Here is a 25,908-nt window from a genome sequence, read left to right on the forward strand (position 1 = left end):
TGTCCTTATTCCAATTTCAAAATTTCTCAATAGAGTCTCACTTTGCATTTAGGATAAAATATTAGCTTACAGCATAATTGTAGAACAAGAGAGTTTGAGGATTGGAAATTGAACTTTTTTGAAATATTGACTTTGGTATCTGTAACAATTTTGCTGATAAGAGTTCTTCATTTTTGTTTTCCTCTGAAATTTCAGGTTCTGGTAATATATATTCTCTTATACAAATTGACAAGATAGTTCAATCCCCCGGAACCACAAGGGGGCATGGCTTCAAATAGTTCCGGTGCTGGTGATTTATATCCTCCCAAAGTGACTTATGGGAGGAGGACTACATCTGGAAGATATGTCAACTATTCGGGAGATGATACGGATAGTACTACCAGCGGTTTCCACAATTACACGGTGCAAATCCCGCTTACACCCGATAATCAACCTATGGATCAACCTATGGATCGATCCATTTCCCAGAGGGTTGAGGAGCAGTATGTGTCGAGTTCTCTATTTACTGGTGGGTTTAATAACCTTACTCGTGCCCATTTGATGGATAAGGTGATTGAGTCCGGAACTAGCCATCCCCAGATGGCAGGTGCAAAAGGGTCTTTGTGTGCTATACAGGGTTGTGATGGGAAGGTGATGAGTGATGAGCGCGGTGGAGATATACTCCCGTGTGAATGTGATTTCAAGATATGCAGGGATTGTTATGTTGATGCTGTGAAAACTGGTGATGCGATTTGTCAGGGATGTAAAGAGCCTTACAAGGCCACAGATTTGGATGAGAATGCTGTAGATAATAGAGGGCCTCTACCTCTGCCATCCAATGTGGGGACGTCGAAGATGGAGAGGAGGTTGTCATTAATGAAGTCGACATCAAAGTCGACATTCAAGAGAAGCCAGGCGGGAGATTTTGATCATAACCGATGGTTGTTTGAGACAAAGGGGACTTATGGTTATGGAAATGCCATATGGCCGAAGAATGACGGAATTGAGAACGGAAAAGATGATGGGGTTGGTGAGCCTTCAGAACTTCTCAGCAAGCCATGGAGGCCCCTCACTCGCAAGCTGAAGATATCTGCTGCTGTTATTAGCCCATATCGGTATGATCGCTTACCATGATCTTTTATCTGCTGTTGCTTTAGGTTAATAAATATAGCCTGTTATCTTCTTTGTTCTGGAACATAGAAACCCAATGAAACTTTGGGCCTAACTGTTATCAAATATCAATGCATTTGTTTCTTCTTAGTGTTTGGAATATTTTATTTTTTACTTGTCATATTACTGCAAGGCAGCATATTAGTATGATTGAGACGGGAAGGTTCCCGTTCCCGGCTGTACATCAGAAAAAATAGATTTAGTGTTTCGCAAGAGGAATTATATTTCTTTACTCAGATCTCTCAATTGGTCGTTCTATTTCTGGGCTGCTGGGCTGCAACTTATACAATCATTGGAAATACAGTCCATTTATGCTTGATATATCTAACCCTTGTAGTAATAATGTATGATGATACTTGATCCATTGTTTATATACAACAGTCAAATGACACTTGTGGTGTTAATTGTTGCCTTAATAATTTATGTAGTAACAATGTTGTTATATATACTCTTGAGACAAAGATGTATCCTATGCTGATTCAGAGATTACACTTTACATATCCTCTGTGTCTGACATACTGACATGCTTTTGTTAGATAATACTTATTTTAGGTCTGTGGTAGTAACAACTTTGACATGATCATGTTCCACTGTTTTCCTCATTGTCTAATTAGTTCATTTAAATAGTCAATATGTGTTTCTAATAGTCAAAGGCAATAATTTTTACATATTGTGGATAATGTTATTTAGAGAAAACATAACATGTAATTATTCTTATTTTTTTAGCAAAAAATGGTGTAAAGGTTGTCATTTACGTTATAGTAATATTTTTTTTGGGAGTGATTTAACCAGAAATGACAGTGTGGGATTGTTGTGTCTATCCTACATTGTTTCATTTATATTATTGTGTCTTCTTATAGCTGTGTTAATAAAAATCCTCTTTTTAATTTTTTTTCAAGTTTTATTGTTTTGGTTGGGTAAATACTCACACAGATACCCACCCACACACACACATACAATGGCCCCATTATGAGGCTCAAACCTCACCTCCGCTCTGGGGATGCCAAGTCTAAATTTCTCTTGAATCTTGGTATAAATTGATTTTACTTATGTGAAGTAACGCACTTGATTAGATACATTAGGCTAGTTCCAGAATAATATCAATAGATTTTGAAGCATTTCTGTCTGGCTTTGTACAGTGTTATCGAATTTTCGATTCATAGTGAGATGTTGTGACACTAAATTAAGAAATTTCACAACCTTGTCTACTATTGTCAGAAATTTATTCTTTGTTTTTCTCCAATGTGCATTCAGGCTCCTAATCTTAGTTCGGGTAGCTGTTCTTGGATTATTTCTTGCATGGAGAATCAGCCACCCCAATGATGACGCAATATGGCTATGGTTTATGTCAATTGTGTGTGAGATTTGGTTTGCCTTCTCTTGGCTGCTTGACCAGCTTCCCAAGTTATGCCCTGTTAACCGAGCTACTGACCTAAATATTTTGAAAGAGAAGTTTGAAACACCGAGGCCAAACAACCCTACTGGGAAATCCGATCTTCCAGGTGTAGACATATTTGTTTCTACTGCAGATCCAGAGAAAGAGCCACCTCTTGTCACAGCAAACACCATTCTTTCTATTCTAGCGGCTGATTACCCTGTTGAAAAGCTTTCTTGTTATGTTTCTGATGATGGAGGTGCCCTTCTAACCTTTGAAGCCATGGCGGAAGCTGCAAGTTTTGCCAACATGTGGGTTCCATTTTGCAGAAAGCATGATATTGAGTTGAGGAACCCAGAATCTTATTTCAATTTGAAGAGAGATCCTTATAAAAACAGGGTGCGTCCAGATTTTGTCAAGGATCGTAGACGGGTAAAGCGTGAGTATGATGAGTTCAAGGTTCGGACCAATGCCCTTCCTGATTCAATCCGGCGCCGTTCTGATGCCTACAATGCTCGAGAGGAAATCAAGGCTATGAAGCTGCAGAGAGAGAATGACAATGATGAACCATTGGAAAATTTGAAGCTCCCTAAAGCTACATGGATGGCAGATGGAACTCATTGGCCTGGCACTTGGGTTGTTTCTGCTCCCGAGCACTCTAGGGGTGATCATGCAGGAATCATACAGGTACTAACATAGAGAAATTGTCCTTAATTACTGCTTTTAGTGAGTCTATCATGATATTGAATCAAATAAGTAGACCTGGTTCCAGGTAGTTGATTTTTCTAAACTTCTTTATCTGTTAAATTGTTATAATGACCTTTTAAGTGTTCCATCTTATAAAATTGCAAGCAACTATGGGTATTGGTCTTATTTTTTGAACCTGATCGAGCAAAGTATGAGATATGTCATATTTATTGCACCATACATATTCAAATGTTAGCATGGTGTATATTAAAATCAAATCATTATCTTATAAGTGTTTTCCCGAAAAGTTTATATTCTGTGTTAACTTCTTATGTATCTTTTAAGAAATTGTTTTTTAAATCAGATATCGAGTCCTAGAGGACCTTGAATGCAAAATCTGCACTTTAAATACAGTGGATAGCTTAAAACAGATTATAAGGCTATTACTAGGCCCAGGAACTCTAGATTAGTGACCTTTATTCTGCTATACGTGTGTACCCTCCACTAATGGTGGCTTACGTAGGATGGTCCTTCTCACCCGGATATGCTGTCTATCTGGAAGCAGGTTTGAGACCTTCTGTCATCTGTTAATAACAAATAAGTGGATTAAATATTTTTTAATTTTTTGTCTCTTCTTGTACTTTCTCAATGGTGTTGTAGCTTGTCTTTATCCAATATATATTTTTTTGTGTACTTAGATGTTTTGTGAGCTAAATGCAGGCGTAATTTGGTTTCTGTATGGTGGTGAGTTTAGCTGACTAGCAACGTGGTTCTATAAAATGCAGGTGATGTTGAAACCACCTAGTGATGAACCACTTTGTGGCACAGCAGGGGAAACCAATCCTATTGATCTGACAGAAGTTGACATTCGTCTTCCTTTGCTGGTTTATGTATCTCGTGAAAAACGCCCTGGCTATGATCACAACAAGAAGGCTGGGGCTATGAATGCCTTGGTTCGAGCCTCAGCAATCATGTCCAATGGTCCCTTTATTCTTAACCTTGACTGTGACCATTACATTTACAATTCCCGGGCAATAAGAGAAGGCATGTGTTTTATGATGGACCGCGGTGGTGACCGAATTTGTTATGTCCAGTTTCCTCAGAGATTCGAAGGAATTGATCCATCTGATCGTTATGCCAATCACAACACAGTTTTCTTTGATGTGAACATGCGTGCCCTTGATGGGCTGCAGGGTCCGGTTTATGTCGGTACTGGATGCCTCTTCCGCAGGACTGCCATTTATGGTTTTGATCCGCCCCGGTCAAAAGAATACCATTCTAGTTGCTGCAGTTGTTGCTTTTCTCGTCCCAGAAAGTCCGCAGCGGTCACTTCTGCTCCTGAAGATAACAGATCACTTAGAATGGGAGATTCTGATGATGAGGAAATGACCCTCTCTCTCATTCCTAAAAAGTTTGGGAACTCAACTTTTCTTCTTGATTCAATCCCCGTGGCCGAATTCCAAGGCCGACCACTTGCTGATCACCCTGCAGTGAAGAATGGACGCCCTCCTGGTGCTCTTACCATTCCTCGGGAGCTTCTTGATGCGTCGACAGTTGCTGAAGCAATTGGTGTTATCTCATGCTGGTATGAAGACAAAACCGAATGGGGCAGTCGCGTTGGATGGATTTATGGATCCGTAACTGAAGATGTGGTGACAGGGTATAGAATGCACAATCGAGGATGGAGATCTATCTATTGTGTGACCAAAAGGGATGCCTTTCGTGGGACTGCTCCAATTAACATGACCGATAGGCTCCATCAGGTCCTCCGGTGGGCCACCGGTTCTGTTGAGATATTCTTCTCTCGCAATAATGCTCTTTTAGCTAGTCCTAAGATGAAGTTTTTACAGAGGATTGCTTACCTCAATGTTGGTATTTATCCATTCACATCCATTTTTCTCATTGTTTACTGCTTCCTTCCAGCACTTTCCCTATTCTCCGGACAGTTCATCGTCCAGACTCTGAACGTAACCTTCCTTTCCTACCTCCTAGTCCTCACCTTGTCTCTTTGCATGCTAGCCGTGCTCGAGATCAAGTGGTCCGGCATTGCACTTGAAGAGTGGTGGCGAAATGAGCAATTCTGGTTAATTGGAGGCACGAGTGCCCATCTTGCTGCCGTGCTCCAGGGTCTACTGAAGGTGATTGCCGGGATTGAAATCTCGTTTACCCTGACATCAAAGTCAGCTGGTGAAGATGTTGATGATGAATTCGTGGATCTGTATATCATCAAATGGTCGTCCCTGATGATACCGCCAATTGTAATCATTATGACAAACTTGATTGGAATCGCGGTTGGTTTTAGCAGAACCATATACAGCACTATACCACAATGGAGTCGCTTGTTGGGCGGAGTGTTCTTCAGCTTCTGGGTTCTGGCTCATCTTTACCCTTTCGCGAAAGGGCTTATGGGAAGGCGAGGGAGGACCCCCACAATTGTGTACGTCTGGTCCGGCCTTATCGCTATCACTATATCCCTACTTTGGGTTGCTATCAACCCTCCATCAGGTAATTCTCAAATTGGAGGGTCATTTCAGTTCCCTTGATGTTTGTCGAATGTTGCCGCAATCTCATACCTTATACTTGCACAGATTAAGCCCTGTTTAGTTTCTAGTTTAAGTTGTGTTTTTCTCCAGCAACTTGTTAGAAAAGATGGATCAGGGCCTTGAGTTCGATATGAATTCATTCATTGTTTATCCTCTTTCTTTCTGAATTTGGATGTTTATAATAGAAGGAATCCACATACATTCTTTGTAATTTTTAGGGACATGGCATCAGATCAAAGATGATTACTTCAACATATGTCCTTTCTGAGTGTTTTTTTTTTTTTTTTTTTTTTTTTTTTTTTTTTTTTTTTTTTTGTTTCAGCTGTTGTTTTCTGTCCTTGCTTGAAATTGTTATCGCAATAAGTGTAAAACCTAAGTCATACAATTCTTCTCAATGAGTGTCGCTCTCACGCTCCGAGTGTACTCTAGTTTTGACACTCTGCACATACTCTTGCTCCCATCCTCACAACTCAATACTCGAGAATTGAGTTCTCATATTGAAATACAGAATTCGAATGGATGGAGAGGGGGAGAGAGGGATAACCCTTTCTTAGGAAAGAGAATGTGTTTTTCTCATTTTTTGTTTGGTTGAATGAAATGGATAATAGAAAGGATGAATGAGTTGATGCTTTTTAAATTTTTTTCCTCTCAATTAGAAGGAAATGAAAGTATTTAAATTATTTTAATAACAAAGTGATTTTGTAAATAAATGAAGGCTTTTTTCTTTTCCTCTTTTCCTTTGTCCAATTTTGGATGGATGAAAAAACACGGGGTAAGGAGGAATAGTTACTTCCGCGCTACATTTCCTTTCTTCCAACCAATCCATATTTAAAACAATGAAAGTATCTTTCATTCTTCCTCTTTTCCATCCTTCCAACCAACACAAAACAAATCATTGGATGTAATGTTGCTCAAAATCAATAATTTATACTAGTATATTTTAATACTAAAAGTGAATAAGTCGGAGAAATATTTTAATAATAATACCTATAGCATGTTGAACTAGTCCATATTGTAGTCTACTTGACTTCACTTTCATCCTTTTATAATCCCTTTAGATTTAAAGTCATTATCCTTTCATATAGTAATATATAAATGTTGTACTAGTCCATATATATATATATATATATATATATATCCCAAAGATTAAGCAATTGTATAAATATAAATAGGTAATTAAAAGATGGGCCTGGCACTCCAAATTTTTTTTTATTTTTTAGATGGGCCTTTATCCGAACTAAACCATACTCTGGCAAAAAACCCCAATAGGCAGAAACAGAAGCAAGGAACAGGCCCAGCCCAAAAACAAATACCTTACTTTGACAAACTAACTGCGTTTATTCTTTACGAGTATTGGATGTCTAACTAATGAATATCAATATATCAAGAGTAATGATATTTAGACCGAATATTTACAGTGAATTGTCTAATGAAATAATTTTTTATTTTTTATTTATACTAAATATAACTAAGTGGAGTGAATTGTCTAACCAAATAATTTTTAATTTGTTATTTTATATTTATACCAAATATAACTAAGTGAGGGATTTACTTTCTTATTTATTACATAATTGACCAATTAAAAGAGTAAGTCTAACAATTCACTGTAAATCCATGAATCATTTTTCATATATTAATTAGTTGAAAATACCTTTTAAAATCAATATATTAATAAGTGAAATAAATTTCATAAAATAATACATTTTTGTTAACTGTGCATACCAATGATGTATCAATTTCATAATGTATTTTTTATTAACTGTGTCTATCAATGATGTGACATTCCCAACACGCTATATATCTTTTATTTTTTTACCATTACAAAGTTTTAAAAATCTAACTTTTAATCCTCCCTTTTAAAATTATACATGATAACCACAATTTATTTTTACATACCATTAATAGAAATATATTTTGCAACATTTGTTTAATAAAAATGTATATAGAGCTATGCTAGCAACAGTAGACATATTCGACTGTTGACAATTTTAATTGGCCCACGTAAGAATGGGCACATGAGGTTATTTTTCTTTTCTTTAATTATCTTGTTTTAAGACACACACTTTGGAAAAAGAGTTTTGACTTATTGAACCGCTTATTGCCTTTTTCCTTTCCCTTTAACCGGTCACTACAATTTCTTTTTTTTTTTTTCTCATCTGATAAAAACAACATTAGCCTTTTTTCTTTCCTTTTAACCGGTCATTGCATTTTCCTTTTTTTTCTCATATGATGAAAATAACCTTGAAGAAGACAATCGTCACCAAACTAACTAATGTGCTACTGTAATTTTATTAGAATTCATAATGTCGATTGTCACGGTATTTCTATTGGATTGAGTTTGGTAATGATGAGAAAAAAATAACAAAGAGAGAATAAAAAAAGAAAAGTATAGTGACCAGTTAAAGGGAAAGGAAAAAGACAATAAGCAGTTGAATAAGTCAAAACTCTTTTTTTTTTCAGAGTGAATATTAAAACAAGGTAATTAAAAACAATAATAATAATAACCCCATATGCCCACTCTTACGTGGGTCAATTAAAATTGTCGAAATGTATACTTTTGGGTTAAAGAGAAAGACAGAGAATTGTCCATTGTCCATAAAGATATCAATATTTGTTTATACTACTATTTACAGAATTGGGTAATTGTCCACGTAAGGACATCAATCTTCTCAATCAATGCCCTAAATCACGCCGTTCCGTGCCAATCACGTGAAAAAAGGTCCCCTCTACTGGGTCCCACACGGCGCCTACTATGGCCCACACAAAACATTTGGAATTTTGGAACATGCTCGCACGAAACCGGATTTTCATAATGGCAATGAGTATGGTTTGCATGCCCATGTGACCTGTCACGTGATCTTCTGCGAGTGACGACAACACATTAGAGTTAGAGATGATTAGGCCAACTAACTGTGGCCTAAAAGAACTAATATTAAATTATGCTTGTTGAAAAAATGATTGAAATGAAATGAGTGAAGAGATCCCACATTAAATTGGGTGCTAGTTCCATTTAAAGGTACCAGAGTAGTCGAATTCTTGATCGATTGTGACGTCATATACCTATACGAAAGTGTCTAGGTTGGGTACCGAGTCTCTCGTCATTAGAGTGGACAGATGGGCAAGATTAGCCAATTACGTCGAAAATATTACAAATTTGAGTAGGGGACTAGGAAACACATATACGATTACGAAATATAAATACGACACGATATGAATGCCATGATACGATAAATCTTAAAAAAAAAAAAAAAGATACAGGTATACGACAATACAATCTTTAATAATTTTAATTTTTTTATATATATAAAAATTAATTTTTGGTCAAATTTTTTTTAAAAATATTACGATTCTAAATGCAATCATTAATATATAACATAAAAGTTTGTTTTACAACACAAGAAACAAGCGTCTCTAATTATCACTTAATAAAAATCGAACATTTCTTAACAATTATACTGTGTTATTATTGTTGAAAAAGTTACATTTTAATGTTCAAACTTATAGAAAATGTGTTAAGAAGTGTCTAAAAAGTGTCGAATACGCAGTCGAAATACCTAAGAAGTATATGAGATTGAGAAGTATCGGATACGTGTTATAAATTAATATATGTATTATAAAATTATGGATATTTTTAAGAAGTATCGGACACGTATTCGTGAATATCCATAAAGTATCGGACACGTATTCATGAATATTCATAAAGTATCGATATCTAATATGTATCCGATATGGTACGTTACTTTCTTAAAAGTATACATGCTTCCTAAGTATTCTCATCCCATTTGGGGCATGATGCTCCAGTTCTGGGCCACTTTAGTGCTTTCATCAACTTGGGAGCTGCCCTTTCCATTTTTGATCACCCGGTTGCCTGGGCTCCAGGGTTTCCAGCCTAAGCAGAGTGAGTCCTCCAGTAGCACCCCACAACAGTTTGGTTGGGCATTAATGTCTTTTTATAGTTGTATTAGACCTTTTCACACTTGTTTAGCATGCTGCATTGTATTGATCATCACATAATTCAGGTGCATTGCTAAGTTTTATAGTTTCAGTAGGAGGTTCTGTGCATGGTGTGGATCCGGATCCGGACCTAAATCCGGATCCGATTGAAAGGGTCTTGGGATAAGGTTAAATGTTAATACTATCTAAAAAAATTTAAATTTTTAGATCGAACCGTAAAACACCAACATGTGACATTAGTCATATCTACAGACGGGTTTGGCATTGTTGTAGCTTATGACAATTTATTTATTTATTTAATGTAAATCTATTAAAAATGGTGTTGTCTCTGATAAATCAAATAGTGTGTTGTGACATAACATGCAAAGCGTTTTTCATAAATATTATGTTTTCGTAAACACTCTCTTTCTACAAATTTCTTACTTCCACTTTGAAAAAGTTAGCTTTAAATAAAAGTCTTCTAAGCCAAAATTCTTCCGATTTAAAGTACTATATATATATATATATATCAAATACATCTAAAAGAGATTTTTCAGATTAAACATACTTTATTTCATTTTCAGGTTTAAACTTGGAGTACATTAAAATACAAAATGCACTACTATGGGGAAAAACTAATTTATAGTGTTATTTTGCACAAAAAAAAACTTTATTTATAAATATTTTATAATTTGTTAGGCTATGTTTGGTACGTGAAAAAGAAAATAAAAAAAGAGAATAAAATTAGTTAAGAGAGAAAAAAATAATAATAAGAGAATAATGATAATCATGTATTTGATTGATTAATGAAGAAAATAAAAATGATACTAATCATATTTGAATAAAGAAAAAAAATGAATTTACCCTTTTTCATCCAAGAGGGAATGATAGTTGATAATTGATGACCAATCTCGGAGTAATTTCTGGTGGAGTTGGGAATCTTTACTTGGACTTTAGTGATCAGAGTCTCCAGGGTGGAAAATTTATAGGGAAAGGTCCAAACCATTTCATCTTGCTTAAACATTGTCTGTGGGACCTTAGTATTTGTAAGGGCATTTGGCCTGGGGTATAACTTTTCTATCCTTAAAAAGGAGGGAGGAGTTTGGATGTGGGCAAAAGAATATGGGTGTGTTCCGTTATATGAAATTAAAGTATTAGAATTGATATCGGAATTAGAATCGGTGAAATTTAAAATAATTTTGGTTTAATTTTTTTAGTTATTTTTTTCAAATTTTATCAATTTCAATTCCAAAAGTCGACTTCCATGTAACCGAATACACCCTATATGTATTTGTTTTACCATTCGGGAAAAAAAAAAAAAAAAAAAAAAAAAACCAAGTATTTTTAGTCCGCCAATTCAAGCTGCTTCATCTAGCTAACTAATCTAAGGTAATTTTTATTTTTTATTTTTATTTTTTTTTATTATTATTATTTTTTCCCTTCCCTTCTGATAATGATGTTATCGAGCCTTTTAGGGCATTTTATAAATCACTACTGGGTGAACACGTACAATTCCCTGTACCACCTGTATAGGATAATTATCTAAAAATTTGTTGATATGGCTCTAAAGAGACTAGAATGATGTCGAGTTTTTTAAAACCTCTCATAATTCATCATCAGAATACGTATAATTTTCAGTCACACATGCATCGAACAATTATCGAGCAAATTCCCAGCCATGGCTACACAAGGATTCAAATGTAGGACACATTTTAGGAGTACGCCAATGCCCCCACCTCTTATGCAAAATATGAATTAATCCCTTAAATGGTGGTGAGAGTTAGTTTGCATTCAATTAATGTGATTAAATTGAATCTAGGAGCTTATAAGGAATAGGAAGATTTGACTCTTTATTATAGCACACACTTGTGGTGGTTTGTGTGTGCCATACATAGGTCTTGCCCTTATCTATTATTATGATTTTTTTCCTAACATAGTACACAATTTTGTGGTCGTTGTGTAGTTATGTTGAAACTTGAAAGGGTATTTATTTATTTATTTTGTTTATTATTTTTTTTTTTCGGAAAGTATTGTTTTTTTGTTTTTGTTCGAAAGGGTAGGTTGATCAGCAACTGAAAAATCATTCCATTAATCAAGGAACAGATGAAACTGTATAAAATAAAAAGAAATAAATAAAACCGAAATAAAATCAACACATGGATAGTTGTTCATTGCATTTTTTTTAATTTCATTAATTAAATGACATTGATTCTTTTAAAGAATCATGTAATAATCACTTCATTCAATGAATGGGGCTGAGTAATTATGGAAGTTTTTAGGTTTTATGGGGATATTAAATTTAAATTTTCATTTTTATTTTTATAATGTTTTGGACTCTTAGGATGTTTTTGAAATTGAAAATACGAACTATGAATCTTCTTCATATTTGTCATTTTTATTTATTTAGGAGTATTTTGAATTCTCTCATCTTCAAATAAATCTATTAAAAAAAAAAAAAAACACAAGATATCTATTTTGTAGCATGGATACGGACGTAGGATACAAATACGACATGAACACGGCTGCATAATAATATACGTAGTAATTTTTTATTATTATACATCTATTCAGCAATAGTATTCTAAAACTTTAATTCATTATAATTTCTATACTAAGATTTATTCCGAAATGAATTAGAAAATAAAATTATGTCATTATTGTAATAATTTTTAAATCATATCGGCAAAGTGTCAGGAAGTGTCCAAATTAATAAAATTAATTTTTATTTATGGACACATATATGAATTATCGACAAATATTCATGGAGTGTCGGTGATCGGTAGGACATGAGTAAGGCTCATTCACAGAAGTGTCTGTGCTTCATAGGTTAGCTACAATAACATTTGAGGTATATAAAAAGTAAAAACTCATTATTTTAAAAGATAAATTGTTTTAATTAAAATAGAGGGAGAATAAAAAAAACATAATTATACAGCTATCGTTATACTGTATTGTAAGAAATTAAGAATATATTTATCTAAACAATTAATTAACCAATTATAGTTTTTCTTTCGGAAATAAAAAAAAAAAAAAAAAGTTTAAAAAAGAGTTAAAAAGAGTAGACATGTTAAAGTACCACCAAGTCCAAACCCCCATAAATCTCCGCATTTCCGCCCATTCAGACTCTCTCTCTCTCTCTCTCTCTCTCTCTCCTCTTTCTCTCTCCTCCCATATCAAGTATCCACCACATCGACTTGTCCGAAAATCTGTACAAATCAATATAAACATGCACATAACGAAGCCTTAAATCAATGGTTTTCAATATTTCCATTGTACTAAGTACCATAAAAAGAGTCTAATTACGAAAATTTACTATCAAAGCTCTCATTTCTTTCTCTCTCTACATATATCACTCTCATATATATATACATGTGTGTGTATATATTCCCTGAAAATAGGGTTTGGCTTGTGGGTTGAATGGCGGCTTTGGAAGCGAGTTTGGAGCAGTTCTGGCATTGATTGGTGTTGTCTGATTAGTGACTTCTTTCTGAGAATTTTGAGGTTTGTACTCAACTCTCTGTTCTGAATTTTAGAGAGAGAAAGAACGAGAGAGAGATAGTTTTCTTTTGTTTATCTGCTATTTTATTGTGTTTTGGATCTGTTTGGTGTTCGGGAAAAGTTGGTTCTGGAAATGGTGCTTGATGACCTTCATTGTTGTTGTTTGTGCATCTATGGACTCTTGATTACTTTATTTTTTCAACTGTTTTAGTTGTGTTTTGGTGGGAAAATAGTTGAGATCTTAGCTACAAAACAGCTATTACTGATTCATAGTGTGTGTGTGTGTGAGAGAGAGGGGGGGAAATGGAGGGGCAAGTGCTCTAGAGAGAGACAGGAAAAGATGCTGTTTTGTCACATATTTTGTTCTTTTGATCTGCCAAAAAATGTATACATTTCCCAATTTCATTTTTTCTCAAATTTTATTAATTGATTTTTTACTTTGCATTTGAATTACTGAATTTCAAATGATGATCAGATGGTAAGATCAAATATTATGTCAGATAGAGATAATCATAGCTAGGAGAGAGAGGGAGAGAGAGAGAGAGAGTAGAGATTGAACTATTTTGAACACTGTCTTTGGTTTTATCAAACAATTTTGGTGATAGGCTTCTCTGCTTTTCTTTTCCTCTGTGAAATTTCAGGCTCTGGTGATTATATATTCTCTAGTACAAATTTTACTATCATGTCTTCAAGATCTTTCAATGTCGGAGAACCACAGCAGGGCAAGGTGGTTTTTGCAAGGAGGACTTCATCTGGAAGGTATGCCAACTATTCGAGAGACGATCTCGATAGTGAGATAGGCAGTGGCGAGTTCATGAATTACACGGTGCAAATCCCGGCTACACCTGATAATCAACCTATGGATCCCTCCGTCTCGCAGAGGGTTGAGGAGCAATATGTGTCGAATTCTCTCTTTACTGGTGGATTTAACAGTGCTACTCGTGCCCATTTGATGGATAAGGTGAGTGAGTCTGGAACTAGTCATCCTCAGATGGCAGGTGCAAGAGGGTCTTCCTGTGCATTGCCCGGTTGTGATGGGAAGGTGATGAGTGATGAGCGCGGCGAAGATATCCTCCCGTGTGAATGTGATTTCAAGATATGCAGGGATTGCTACGTTGATGCTGTGAAAGCTGGTGATGGGATTTGCCCGGGATGTAAAGACCCTTATAAGGCAACAGATTTGGATGAGAAGGCTGTAGATAATGGAAGGCATCCTCTACCTCTGCCATCCAGTGTTGGGATGTCAAAGATGGAGAGGAGGTTGTCGTTGATGAAGTCGACAAAGTCAGTGTTGAGGAGAAGTCAGACAGGGGATTTTGATCATAACAGATGGTTGTTTGAGACAAAGGGAACTTATGGGTATGGGAATGCTATATGGCCTAAGGATGGGGGATTTGAGAACGTTAAAAATGATGGGGTTGGTGAGCCTTCAGAATTTCTCAACAAGCCATGGAGGCCTCTCACTCGCAAGCTGAAGATACCTGCTGCAGTTCTCAGCCCATATCGGTACGATCACTTGCATTGATCATTGTTATGCTATTAGGTTTATAATCTTCGCCTGTTCTCTTCTTTGTTTTGGATCATAGCAACCCAGTCAGATTTTTTGCCCAATGGTTATCAAATTTCAAGAGAGTTGTTTCTATTTAGTTTCGTATAGTTTAATTTCTTTTTGAAATTGTCACATTACTGCTAGAAAACATGATAGTATGATAAATTTTCGGAAGGTTCCTGGCTGTACATCAAAGAAGAATTATGAAATGAATCATATAATGCATTTAAGAAGCATTATATATGTCTTTATCTAACCCCCCCAAATTCTTATGATATATGTATTCCTTATAGCTGTTAGTAAAAAAACATAGCCTGCTTAAGCTATGTCGAAATATCTCTTAGGTATAAATTGAATTTACTTTTGTGCTGTGACGTAACATGCTTGACTAGACACATTCAGCTAGTTCCAAAATTGTATCAGATTCAGAAGAATTTCTGCCCGACTGACTGTGTTTTTAAAATTTTGATTTATTGACGTTCTTCATCAGATTTCGTGACACTAAACACAAAGTAGTGTCATGACCTTGTCTATAATCATCACAAGTTTTTGTAAGCTGAAATTTTTTATTTGTTTGCTGCACTATTCCTTCAGGCTCTTAATCTTTGTTCGGCTTGTTGTTCTTGGATTATTTCTTGCATGGAGAGTAAGCCACCCCAATGATGATGCACGTTGGCTATGGTTTATGTCAATTGTCTGTGAGATTTGGTTTGCCTTCTCTTGGCTGCTTGACCAGCTTCCCAAGTTTTGCCCTGTTAATCGTGCTACAGACCTTAATGTTTTGAAAGAGAAGTTTGAAACACCCAGTCCCAACAACCCTACTGGGAAATCTGATCTTCCAGGTGTGGATATATTTGTTTCTACTGCAGATCCAGAGAAAGAGCCACCTCTTGTCACTGCAAACACCATTCTTTCTATTCTAGCGGCTGATTACCCTGTTGAAAAGCTTTCTTGTTATGTTTCTGATGATGGAGGTGCCCTTCTAACCTTTGAAGCCATGGCGGAAGCCGCAAGTTTTGCCAACATGTGGGTTCCATTTTGCCGAAAACATGATATCGAGCTGAGGAACCCAGAATCTTATTTCAATTTGAAGAGAGATCCTTATAAAAATAAGGTGCGTTCAGATTTTGTCAGGGATCGTAGACGGGTAAAGCGTGAGTATGATGAGTACAAGGTTCGGATCAATGCCCTTCCTGAATCAATCCGGCGTCGTTCTGATGCCTATAATGCTAGAGAGGAAATCAAAGCTATGAAGCTAGAGAGAGAGAACAACAACGATGAACTGTTGGAAAAAGTGAAGCTCCCAAAAGCTACATGGATGGCAGATGGAACTCATTGGCCTGGCACTTGGATGGTCTCCGCTCCCGAGCACTCTAGGGGTGATCATGCAGGAATCATACAGGTACTAATTTAGAGAAATTTATCCTTAATCAGGGCCTGTAATGAATCTTATATGGTATCAGATTAAAACAGATTAAGACTATTAGTAGGATGGATAGAAGTTACTGGCCCTTGCACCCCAGAACAGCAACTTCTATTCTTCTGTAGGCCTGCCTTCTATCATCTGTTAGTTACAGATAGGGTGTCAATGTGCTGAACGCAGCAGATACTGTGACTGACCAAGCTGCACTTGGTGTATTTTGTGTCCACTTTCTCGGAAGCTTACTTAGCCTCTTCTCTTAGACTAACAAAAACTTACTTAGCCTGTTCTTTTATTCCAACAGAAGTTATTTGAACACACTGATAATCATATTCATGGACACTTGCAGGCACCGTAGTGCGGCATATAGCCACAAACCCTCTAATTTTTTTCCTCCTTTTACTTTGTCAATCGGCAATCCCTTTGTCGGACATCTTTATCATTTATTTTTTGTGTGTATTTGGTGTTTGGAAGCTTAACTCAGGCATAAATTAGGATGTCTATGGTGGTGTGTTTCATAACAACATGGTTCTGTAATCTGCAGGTGATGTTGAAACCACCTAGTGATGAACCACTTTGTGGCACAGCAGGGGAAACCAATCCAATTGATCTGACAGAAGTTGACATTCGGCTTCCTTTGCTGGTTTATGTTTCTCGTGAAAAACGCCCTGGCTATGATCACAACAAGAAGGCTGGGGCAATGAATGCCTTGGTTCGAGCCTCAGCAATCATGTCCAATGGTCCCTTTATTCTTAACCTTGATTGTGACCATTACATTTACAATTGCCGGGCAATACGAGAAGGCATGTGTTTCATGATGGACCGTGGTGGTGACCGAATTTGTTATGTCCAGTTTCCTCAGAGATTCGAAGGAATTGATCCATCTGATCGTTATGCCAATCACAACACTGTTTTCTTTGATGTTAACATGCGTGCCCTTGATGGGCTTCAGGGTCCCGTTTATGTGGGTACTGGATGCCTCTTCCGCAGGATAGCCATTTATGGTTTTGACCCACCACGGTCAAAAGAATACCAGAATGGTTGTTGCAGCTGTTGCTTTGCTCGTCGCAAAAAGTCTGTAAGTGTTGCTTCTGCTCCTGAAGTGAACAGATCACTTAGAATGGGAGATTCTGATGATGAGGAAATGAATCTCTCTCTGATTCCTAAAAAGTTTGGGAACTCAACTTTTCTTCTTGAATCGATCCCAGTGACTGAATTCCAAGGCCGACCACTTGCTGATCACCCTGCTGTGAAGAATGGACGTCCTCCTGGTGCTCTTACCATTCCTCGGGAGCTTCTTGATGCGTCAACAGTTGCTGAAGCAATTGGTGTGATCTCATGCTGGTATGAAGAGAAAACTGAATGGGGCGGTCGTATTGGATGGATTTATGGATCTGTAACTGAAGATGTGGTGACAGGATATAGGATGCACAATCGGGGATGGAGATCCATTTATTGTGTGACCAAGAGGGATGCCTTTCGTGGGACTGCTCCAATTAATATGACTGATCGGCTCCACCAGGTCCTTCGGTGGGCCACCGGTTCTGTTGAGATATTCTTCTCTCGGAATAATGCTCTTTTGGCTAGTCCTAAGATGAAGTTTTTACAGAGGATTGCTTACCTCAATGTTGGCATCTACCCCTTCACATCTATTTTTCTCATTGTTTACTGCTTCCTTCCAGCACTCTCTCTATTCTCTGGTCAGTTCATCGTCCAGACCCTGAATGTAACCTTCCTTACATACCTCCTAGTCATCACATTGACTCTTTGCATGCTAGCCGTGCTCGAGATCAAGTGGTCTGGCATTGCACTGGAAGACTGGTGGCGAAATGAGCAATTCTGGTTAATTGGAGGCACAAGTGCCCATCTTGCTGCTGTGCTCCAGGGTTTACTGAAGGTCATTGCCGGTATTGAGATATCATTCACTTTGACCTCAAAGTCTGCTGGTGATGATGCTGATGATGAATTTGCGGATCTATACGTCATCAAATGGACGTCCCTGATGATACCTCCTATTACAATCATGATTACAAACTTGATTGCAATCGCAGTTGGGGTTAGCAGAACGATATATAGCACTATACCACAGTGGAGTCGTTTGATAGGAGGTGTGTTCTTCAGCTTCTGGGTCTTGGCTCATCTTTACCCCTTTGCAAAAGGGCTCATGGGAAGGCGAGGGAGGACCCCGACGATCGTGTTTGTTTGGTCAGGGTTAATTGCAATTACTATATCTCTCCTCTGGGTGGCAATCAACCCCCCATCAGGTAATTCTCAAATTGGAGGGTCGTTCCAGTTCCCATGATGTTTCATTGTCTAGTCAATAGTAGTCTCATTCCTCATTCATGCATAGATGGAGCCCCATTTAATTTCAAGTTTCAGCTGTCTTTTTTCTCCAGCAACTTGTTAGAAAGATGGACATGCCTTTGAGTGGTTTATGAATTCATTTCTTCTTCATCCTCCATTTTTGTTTGACTTGGTATGTTTGTAGCAGGAGGACTTTCATACATTTGTTTCAATTTTAGAGCCATAGCATTAGATATAAAAGCTGATTAGTTTCACATCTGTGCTTTCAGATATATAAATATATATATTTGTTCTGGTGGTGGTTGTTGTCTCGGCTGTTATTTTCATTGTGTGTTAGTGAAAGGGTCCAAGGACGACTTCAATTAGGCACTAATATTGGAGAACTGAGTTCTGACATCATTGTTGTGCATAAAATTACATGAATCTCATCCTCCCTAGGCCGTACTCTACTCTTTTATGCATTTTTTATACACTTATATTAATTAATATTTCTAATATTCAAACGTTAATCTGCCCAAAGTTTTCTCCAAATTTGAGCTTTCAAATGCTTTGTAACAACTTTCTGTTGATTACATCAAGTGCTTTTGCTGTTGAAACTGAGATGTCATTTCTTCAGTAGAATGCATTGTACTGGAGATATTTCCTATGGAAATTAGTGATCAGGGTATGGGACAAAAACTGATTTGGCTCATAGATTTACACTCTAGGGTCATATATATATGTGTGTGTGTATATTATATATAGTTGGAAAGTGAGAATTTTTGTTTTTCTGATTCTATACTTCAAGGAGTTATTGCCCATTTAGTAGTGCCGTGTTTAGTTGCTATCGTTGAGTTTGGAACCCTGAACAGACTGTCGGTGATTAGCCGGAGAAAGGTGAGGATGATGTTGTCATCATTCCTCTTATGCCCTGATTGACACACATGCCACAATGGCCGGGACAATGGATCGCGATCCCGCGAGGGTGAGCTAACTCCAAAAAACCATGCTTTAGTAATGTGTTAACTGTCAAGCTTAATGTGGAGTTGGACTTCTATCTAATCTCTAAAGAAACTAATTTTATTTAGAGAGATTTGCCATAAGGGTGATGCATACAACTATCTATATTGAATCTAGTTTCTAATTTATACATACAACTAAATGAGTCTTGTATCTAATTCAATGAACAGAGAGCATCATGGACAAAAATCAACTAACATGTGACCTACACATGATGACCACAGCAGAACTCAACCCAATCCACTAGTTTCTTTCTTTTTTTCTTTGTTGAAATGGTTAGTTATCGTTATTGTTTCAAAAGTAGGATGGGTTGTTCAACTAACAACAACCAGAAATTGTTTCATTCTTGACATTTACTTAGGCCATATAAGTTATACACTATCATATTAGTTATTAACTAGAGCCCTTTTTTTTATTTTTTTTATTTTTATTTTTATTTTTATTTTTTTTGCTTTGCTACAAGAATTTTTATTTTATTTTTTTTATCTTGACAAACTAAGGGGAGGGGGACCTAAACATGGGCACACCAGGGGAGTTGGGCGCTCTGCTAATTAGGTCACTGGGTAATGTTTGTTTTTTTGACAAGAATGCCCTATATAGGGAAATCTTATGCACGACCATCCTTGAGCTTTGAATTCTGTACCACCTTGTTCATATATAAAGGCAAAGGCTTTTACTTTTACATTTATGTTGCATTCTCTGATTTGAATTTGGATTTGGAATTAGAGGAAATTTAGTTTAAAACTGACTTGGTTTGTTTTGCAATGATGCATACCATATTCAATGAGAAGCCTATTCTTACATTAAAATCTTGATAACTTTATTATTTTTCATTTCTCCACAAATATAAGATTAGGGTTTCATCATTGGATGATGAAGAGAAATCCTGTATTTTTTAGATAATCAATCTACCCTCAAAATTTTTGAATTTTTATGCTGAAACCCTAAGTTTTTTAAAATTTAGGTTGACCTCAAACTTTTTATTTTTATTTCCCTCATTGTTTATTCAGTCTACTTTTTTCGACTTGAATAACATTTACTAGTTTGAAACTAGCTGCACTCACCAAAATCGAAGTGGAACCTTTTCAAGCTTGTAAGACCATGCATTCAAGTGGAATCCACAAGACTTATCTTTTGGATCAATACTTTGCTAAAACAATTTTTTTTTTTTTTGAAAATAATATTATATATAAATACTATGAAATATATACATATGTGTGTGTATATATATATAAACCTTAGGAAATGTATGAAATAATCCCTTCCAAAAAGACAATATGTATGAATACTATGAAATAGCAGCAAGTATTCAAATGAAAACACAAAAGCAAAACCTAGCTAGTTTGTAACAGTAAAACCTGAAAACTCATTATCTTATATACTATCATAATCTGATTACATGAAGTCTCCGTAAAATAATAATTAACAAAATAACTGAACCAACACCAAACCATACCATATATATACGCGTTTCATGCACTAGTCAAATATCCGCCTTCAGCCTACCGCCACCACCGCCACCATCACCGGAAACAACCACCCGTCTCAGCTGCGACGAGCTACCGCTGCCACCACCGCCACCACCGCCGGGAATCACCGGACTACGCCGTGACGAACCGCCGCTCCTCCGCTGGAGGTGGGTCCGGGGTTTCTTCCCAAACTTAATTCTCAACGCCTTCTTCAGCCTCCCGGTCACCTTAAACAGCTTCTTCTCTGTCGGGACAATGACACACTCCGGCAAGGGCACCGGGTACCGGACGCTGTCGTAGCAGTATGAATAGTACATGTACTTCTCCCGGAACCGCTTCATGGCGGAGCGCTGCCGCGGGGTGATGTTGGCGTAGTTGGCGGCCTCCAGCTTGGAGGCGTTCTCGCGGCAGCCTGCGGCAGAGACGGTTTGCATGATGGGGTTGATTTTGCAGCCTTGGAGGACGAGGTCCTTGAACTCCGAGACGAAGGGCTCGTACTCGTAGTTGACTCGGTATTTGCCGCCGTCCGTGGCCCAGCTGGAGGCGTCCCAGATGGTGGCGTAGAGTGACATCGGCTTTGCCGGGTAGTCGCTCCCCATTTCCTCGCTGTGAACCACCTCCCTTATTGGAACGTCATCTACGTAAAATCTGTAGATTGCAGAGGGAGTGTGTCAATGGAGGCTAAGAAGTGAAGGGTGAAGTAGAAAATGGCAAATATGTATATTCATGCTTTCATGTAAACATTTTCAAGAAAGAAATTTTAGAAAAATGTAAATATAATTAAGATATTTAGAAATATTAATAATATTTTTTGCTAATTTTATGATTAAAAATGAAAAAATAATAATAAATAAACAATGTCTTTCTATTAAGGTTAAGGACGAATTAGTCACAAAGGAAAAAGTTCCGAAGGTTTTTACAGTTGGTTAATGGAAGAAGGCTCCTTGAAAACAAAGTTTAAACTTGAAGAGAGGTCGGTGTAATAATTATAGCTAATTTGACTTGTGTGTGTAATTAGAGCAAACTTTAGAAGGTGCAATTGTAATTAATCTTAATTCTTGGATAAATTACACCAACCTCCTGTGCTGAATGTCTACAATACATGGATGTAATTATAGCTAATTTTGACCGGTCTGTGTAATTAGGGCAAATTTTAGAGGGTGCGATTGTAATTAATCTTAATTTTTGGATTAATTACCTGTGTTGAATGTCTACATTACATGGACATTTCTTATGATTTCAAAAATAGCATTGCTTTGTCAGTGTTGAATTTAACCTGAAAGTATTAAATGAAAATTATACTGCCGGTACTTTTATTATTGTTTACCATTATAATATATGAACAAAAATATATTTTCAAACTTTTTACGGACAAAATTGGATTTCAAGTACATTCAAGCATGACTAGATGGTGTTTAAGAGTTAGTAATTAATGAAAATAGGAGAACAATAATCAAATCTAGAAACATAAGACGGGACACTGGGAGCACTATCTCTTTTATCATTCGAACAATACCCCGCCTAAATGTTTTAATTATATGTACTACTTTTTTAACCAACGCACACAATTTAAAGCTAGCTGCAATCAACTAATATTAGGGCAAGTCATTGTCAATAACAATTGAGTACACGACTCTAAAGATGATAAAGTCACTTTTCTATGTGTTATAATTACCATTATTCAAGAATGTCACTTCTATGCTTCTTTATACCCCCATGAGTACAAATCCTTCCAAGGTGGTCCTCTATCTCTCTTGCACATTCCTTTTGGTGCAAATCAATTCTAAAATGATGGTAAAATTAAAAATGAAAAATGAAAGGGAAGTAAATCCCATACAAATTTGAAAAATATGTGGTCCGGAAAAAACGAAACTACCACTTGACCTAATATGATGTGTCCATATTTTGAGTTCGAGTTCTTTTTCAAAGTCTGTTGTCATATTTTCGGAGGAAATTAGTCTCAACCAAAGGACAGAACACTATTTTTGTTTAAAATAATAATAATCCTAAATGGTGAGAGTCCAGTAGCCAAAAGCATCACCAGCTTACGCTCTGACCCGAGTAGCATGGGGCACGTGAAATCCCGTGTGAATCAGCAAGGACCACCTTGCAAGGCTAAATACTCCTGGGTGACCGATAGCGAAGTAGTACCGTGAGGGAAGGGTGAAAAGAACCCTCATCGGGGAGTGAAATAGAACATGAAACCTCTAGTACAGAATGTTCAAAAATCCTCTTGATGTTAAAACAAAAGAACTCCTACATATTTTAAATTAAGCAAATAGGGCAATTTGTCAATTTGAAGATTGAAATACTTAAAATGCCCTTAACACAAAATAAAAAATTCTAATTTCAATTTTTCTCTCCTTTGTCTTATTAAGGGTATTTTGAAGTTTTTATAAAAAACATTGGTCGAAATTGACCGGGAAAAATTACACATATTTTTAAACGATACAGATTTATATACATATACTAAATTGTTGTAATTTTTTTTTTTTTTTTCTTTTTGCATTTTACCTAATAATGATAATAAAAAAATGTTATGGCTATGAAAGTTGTCACAAACCAAATTAAGATGCGTGGAGAAACTTCTTCCCATCTCTATCTCCATCTCTATCTCTATTTCTATCTCTGTCTCTCTAGTTAGGTCAAAAAGGTGTGGACATGAAAAGTCGTTTATACACAACAAGTTTATACTTGACATTCATGGGTACCAAAAATATTTCTAGAAAAAGAAAAAGGAGAATGAAAAGCAAAAAATCATATAATGATCATATATATATATATATATATGCTTACTTACATGATGTTCTTGGAGGTCCAGAGAATGCTGTATCTATGAAACTCCTTGCTTGGATCAAACCACAGATAGTACCTCTCTTCTCTCCCACGACTCGTGCTTCCATTTCCATAAAAATTCGTCTGAAACCTCCATGGCATTCCTTGTCTGTTACCTAAGAATTCAATGTCCAATTCATCGTGCCCTTTCGGTCCAAAAAAATCTGTATTCGATGTCTGCACCAAAAAATTTATAGTAATAGTTATTGTGTTTAAGAGTACTTAATTGAAGTCTTTAAATTAAAATAAAAAAATAAAAAACTAAAATTTTCAAAAATTTCTTCAATTGAACGTCTTATAAAAATAAATTTTTTATTTTATTTTATTAAATTGTTATTGTTAATTAAACCAGACACAAACAAGGCGCAAATCTACAAGTCCAAAATCCCTCCCGTAAGTAAAAAAAAAAAAAAAAAAAAAAAAAAAAAAAAAAAAATGGTGAACTTTTCGTATCATTAATCTTGCTATTTTCTTATCTATTGGGAAAGTAATAATGCCACTCTATTATATTCGTTCTTTGGTAAAAGTAATTGTTTTGTGAAAAATTGTCGCGTTTTGATTAGCCAAAGGAAACTTCCCTTATAAGGTAATATAAACACAAATATCAAAATAAAGTGGTGGCTGGTGGGACCCAATATTGTGGGGTCCACTATTCCGATTTGAAAAATGGACGATTCACAGTGCCACACGATATAAGCCATACTTGTGTTGTATTGTGCCAAATTCTAACACGTCCTAACGTGGCACAAAACTGATTTTGATTAGTATACCAAATTTTCAATTTTATTCTGAGATGTGTTATCTAATGAAAGGTTAGATGCATCTCTTGCACGGTGGAATAAATACAGAAATTTTTTTCTCTCGTTTCGTGCACCTGTAATGTACAAATTGGATTGTTCATTATCAACCCGACATGTGTAATATACGGCTCTCATTTCTTGGATGGGGCAACAGACACATCGAATTATTCATTACCAACCCAACATGTATAATATATTGTTCATATTTCTTACATGGTGCAATAGATATATCCAACCGTTCATTACCATCCTGACATGTATAATAATACGGTGTATATAATATACAAGAGGACATGTGTGTTAAGGAAGGTTGTAACTTCATTTGACATTCAAGACAAAACTACTCAAATTTAATTTAAAAAAAAAACTCGATTCATAAACATAAAAGTATGCATACCGTCGTGTAACACACATGTCCAGCCTAAGTGTTAGGTCAGGCTCGCCCCCATATATTCGGTGTTTTTTATTTCGGTCTTAAATCATTTTTCAAATATATAAGATGTAAGGGAAATATATATATATATATATATATATATAAAAGATGTAAACTAAAAAAACTTACATAAAAGGCTACAACGATGCCGGCGGAGTAATTGGACGGTAACTTGATGTTCGCGCTGAACAAACCATAGTTGTAATAATCGGTCGAAATAAATCCAGACCCTGAAATTTATATTTAATTTCATTATCAATATATATATATATATATCAATCAAAAACTATACACACAAATAAATATATATATATATACATATATATATATATATATATATATATATATATACCTGAATGGCGGTTGAGGAGGAGACTGACTTTCTTGTCATCCGGTGATCGGTGGATATTGAAGTCGCTGAACAGAGGGCTGTAACCTTCCCCAAACGTAGTGGTGGTCAGATTGAAACCTTCTGCAATATTGATGTCGACACACAGCAAGAGAGAGAAAAAGAGGAGAGAGAAGGGCATTAGCAGCAGCGTTCTAGAGAGGGAGTAATATTGTCTAACACTCCTATGATGAATATGATCCACCTCCATTTGATTTTTTTTTCTCACCACTCTCCTTTTTAATTTTTAATCTCCTTTTTATGGTTTATAATTTTTTTTTTTTTTTTCTCTCTCCTCCGCCACTCACTCTTCCTCTCTTTCTTTCTACACAAGCTTTTATATATATTCTTCTTCCCGATACTAATTAACATGCAATGGAAGGAAGAGAGAGAATGGTCTTACAAGTAAAGGTAGAGAGAGAATGGTCTCACTGTGCATTTACCAAATTACCCTTCACTTGTTAGGAAATCACGGACTTTACCATTGTTAGGCAGAGAATCCAAGTTTGGTGCATGTTACACGGTT

General features: G+C 36.2%; 2 protein-coding genes and 1 pseudogene across 2 annotated transcripts; 2 read left to right on the forward strand and 1 right to left on the reverse strand.

The window, feature by feature from the left end:
- The first annotated feature begins 206 nt into the window (after positions 1 to 206).
- On the forward strand, positions 207 to 6,412 carry LOC132303590 (cellulose synthase-like protein D3). Its single transcript, XM_059800912.1, has 3 exons — positions 207 to 1,094; positions 2,404 to 3,211; positions 3,997 to 6,412. Exons 1-3 carry the CDS (start codon positions 265 to 267, stop codon positions 5,752 to 5,754), a joined length of 3,396 nt encoding a protein of 1,131 aa, XP_059656895.1. The 5' UTR covers positions 207 to 264; the 3' UTR covers positions 5,755 to 6,412.
- A 6,110-nt stretch (positions 6,413 to 12,522) lies between these two features.
- LOC132303591 (cellulose synthase-like protein D3) lies at positions 12,523 to 18,752 on the forward strand (annotated as a pseudogene).
- Positions 18,753 to 20,799: 2,047 nt separating this feature from the next.
- LOC132303593 (probable xyloglucan endotransglucosylase/hydrolase protein 30) lies at positions 20,800 to 25,736 on the reverse strand. Its single transcript, XM_059800915.1, has 4 exons — positions 25,347 to 25,736; positions 25,124 to 25,224; positions 23,727 to 23,938; positions 20,800 to 21,574 (listed from the first exon to the last, which is right to left on the reverse strand). The coding sequence occupies exons 1-4, from the start codon at positions 25,591 to 25,593 to the stop codon at positions 20,941 to 20,943; spliced, it is 1,194 nt and encodes a 397-aa protein (XP_059656898.1). The 5' UTR covers positions 25,594 to 25,736; the 3' UTR covers positions 20,800 to 20,940.
- Between the last annotated feature and the right edge of the window lie 172 nt (positions 25,737 to 25,908).

This window comes from Cornus florida, unplaced genomic scaffold, assembly GCF_030987335.1.
Source record: "Cornus florida cultivar Cherokee Brave unplaced genomic scaffold, ASM3098733v1 CherokeeBrave_3.0.0_Hap2_Chr04, whole genome shotgun sequence".
Taxonomy (NCBI): domain Eukaryota; kingdom Viridiplantae; phylum Streptophyta; class Magnoliopsida; order Cornales; family Cornaceae; genus Cornus; species Cornus florida.

Bases quoted from the DNA above. Each gene is read 5' to 3' on its own strand.
- LOC132303590 (XM_059800912.1), top strand. From the start codon at position 265: ATGGCTTCAAATAGTTCCGGTGCTGGTGATTTATATCCTCCCAAAGTG. The intron at 1,095-2,403 runs GTATGATCGCTT...ATGTGCATTCAG, and splicing joins GCTGTTATTAGCCCATATCG to GCTCCTAATCTTAGTTCGGG. The intron at 3,212-3,996 runs GTACTAACATAG...TATAAAATGCAG, and splicing joins ATCATGCAGGAATCATACAG to GTGATGTTGAAACCACCTAG.
- LOC132303593 (XM_059800915.1), bottom strand. From the start codon at position 25,593: ATGGAGGTGGATCATATTCATCATAGGAGTGTTAGACAATATTACTCC. The intron at 25,225-25,346 runs GTATATATATAT...TATAAATTTCAG, and splicing joins CCTCCTCAACCGCCATTCAG to GGTCTGGATTTATTTCGACC. The intron at 21,575-23,726 runs GTAAGTAAGCAT...TGCAATCTACAG, and splicing joins TGGACCTCCAAGAACATCAT to ATTTTACGTAGATGACGTTC.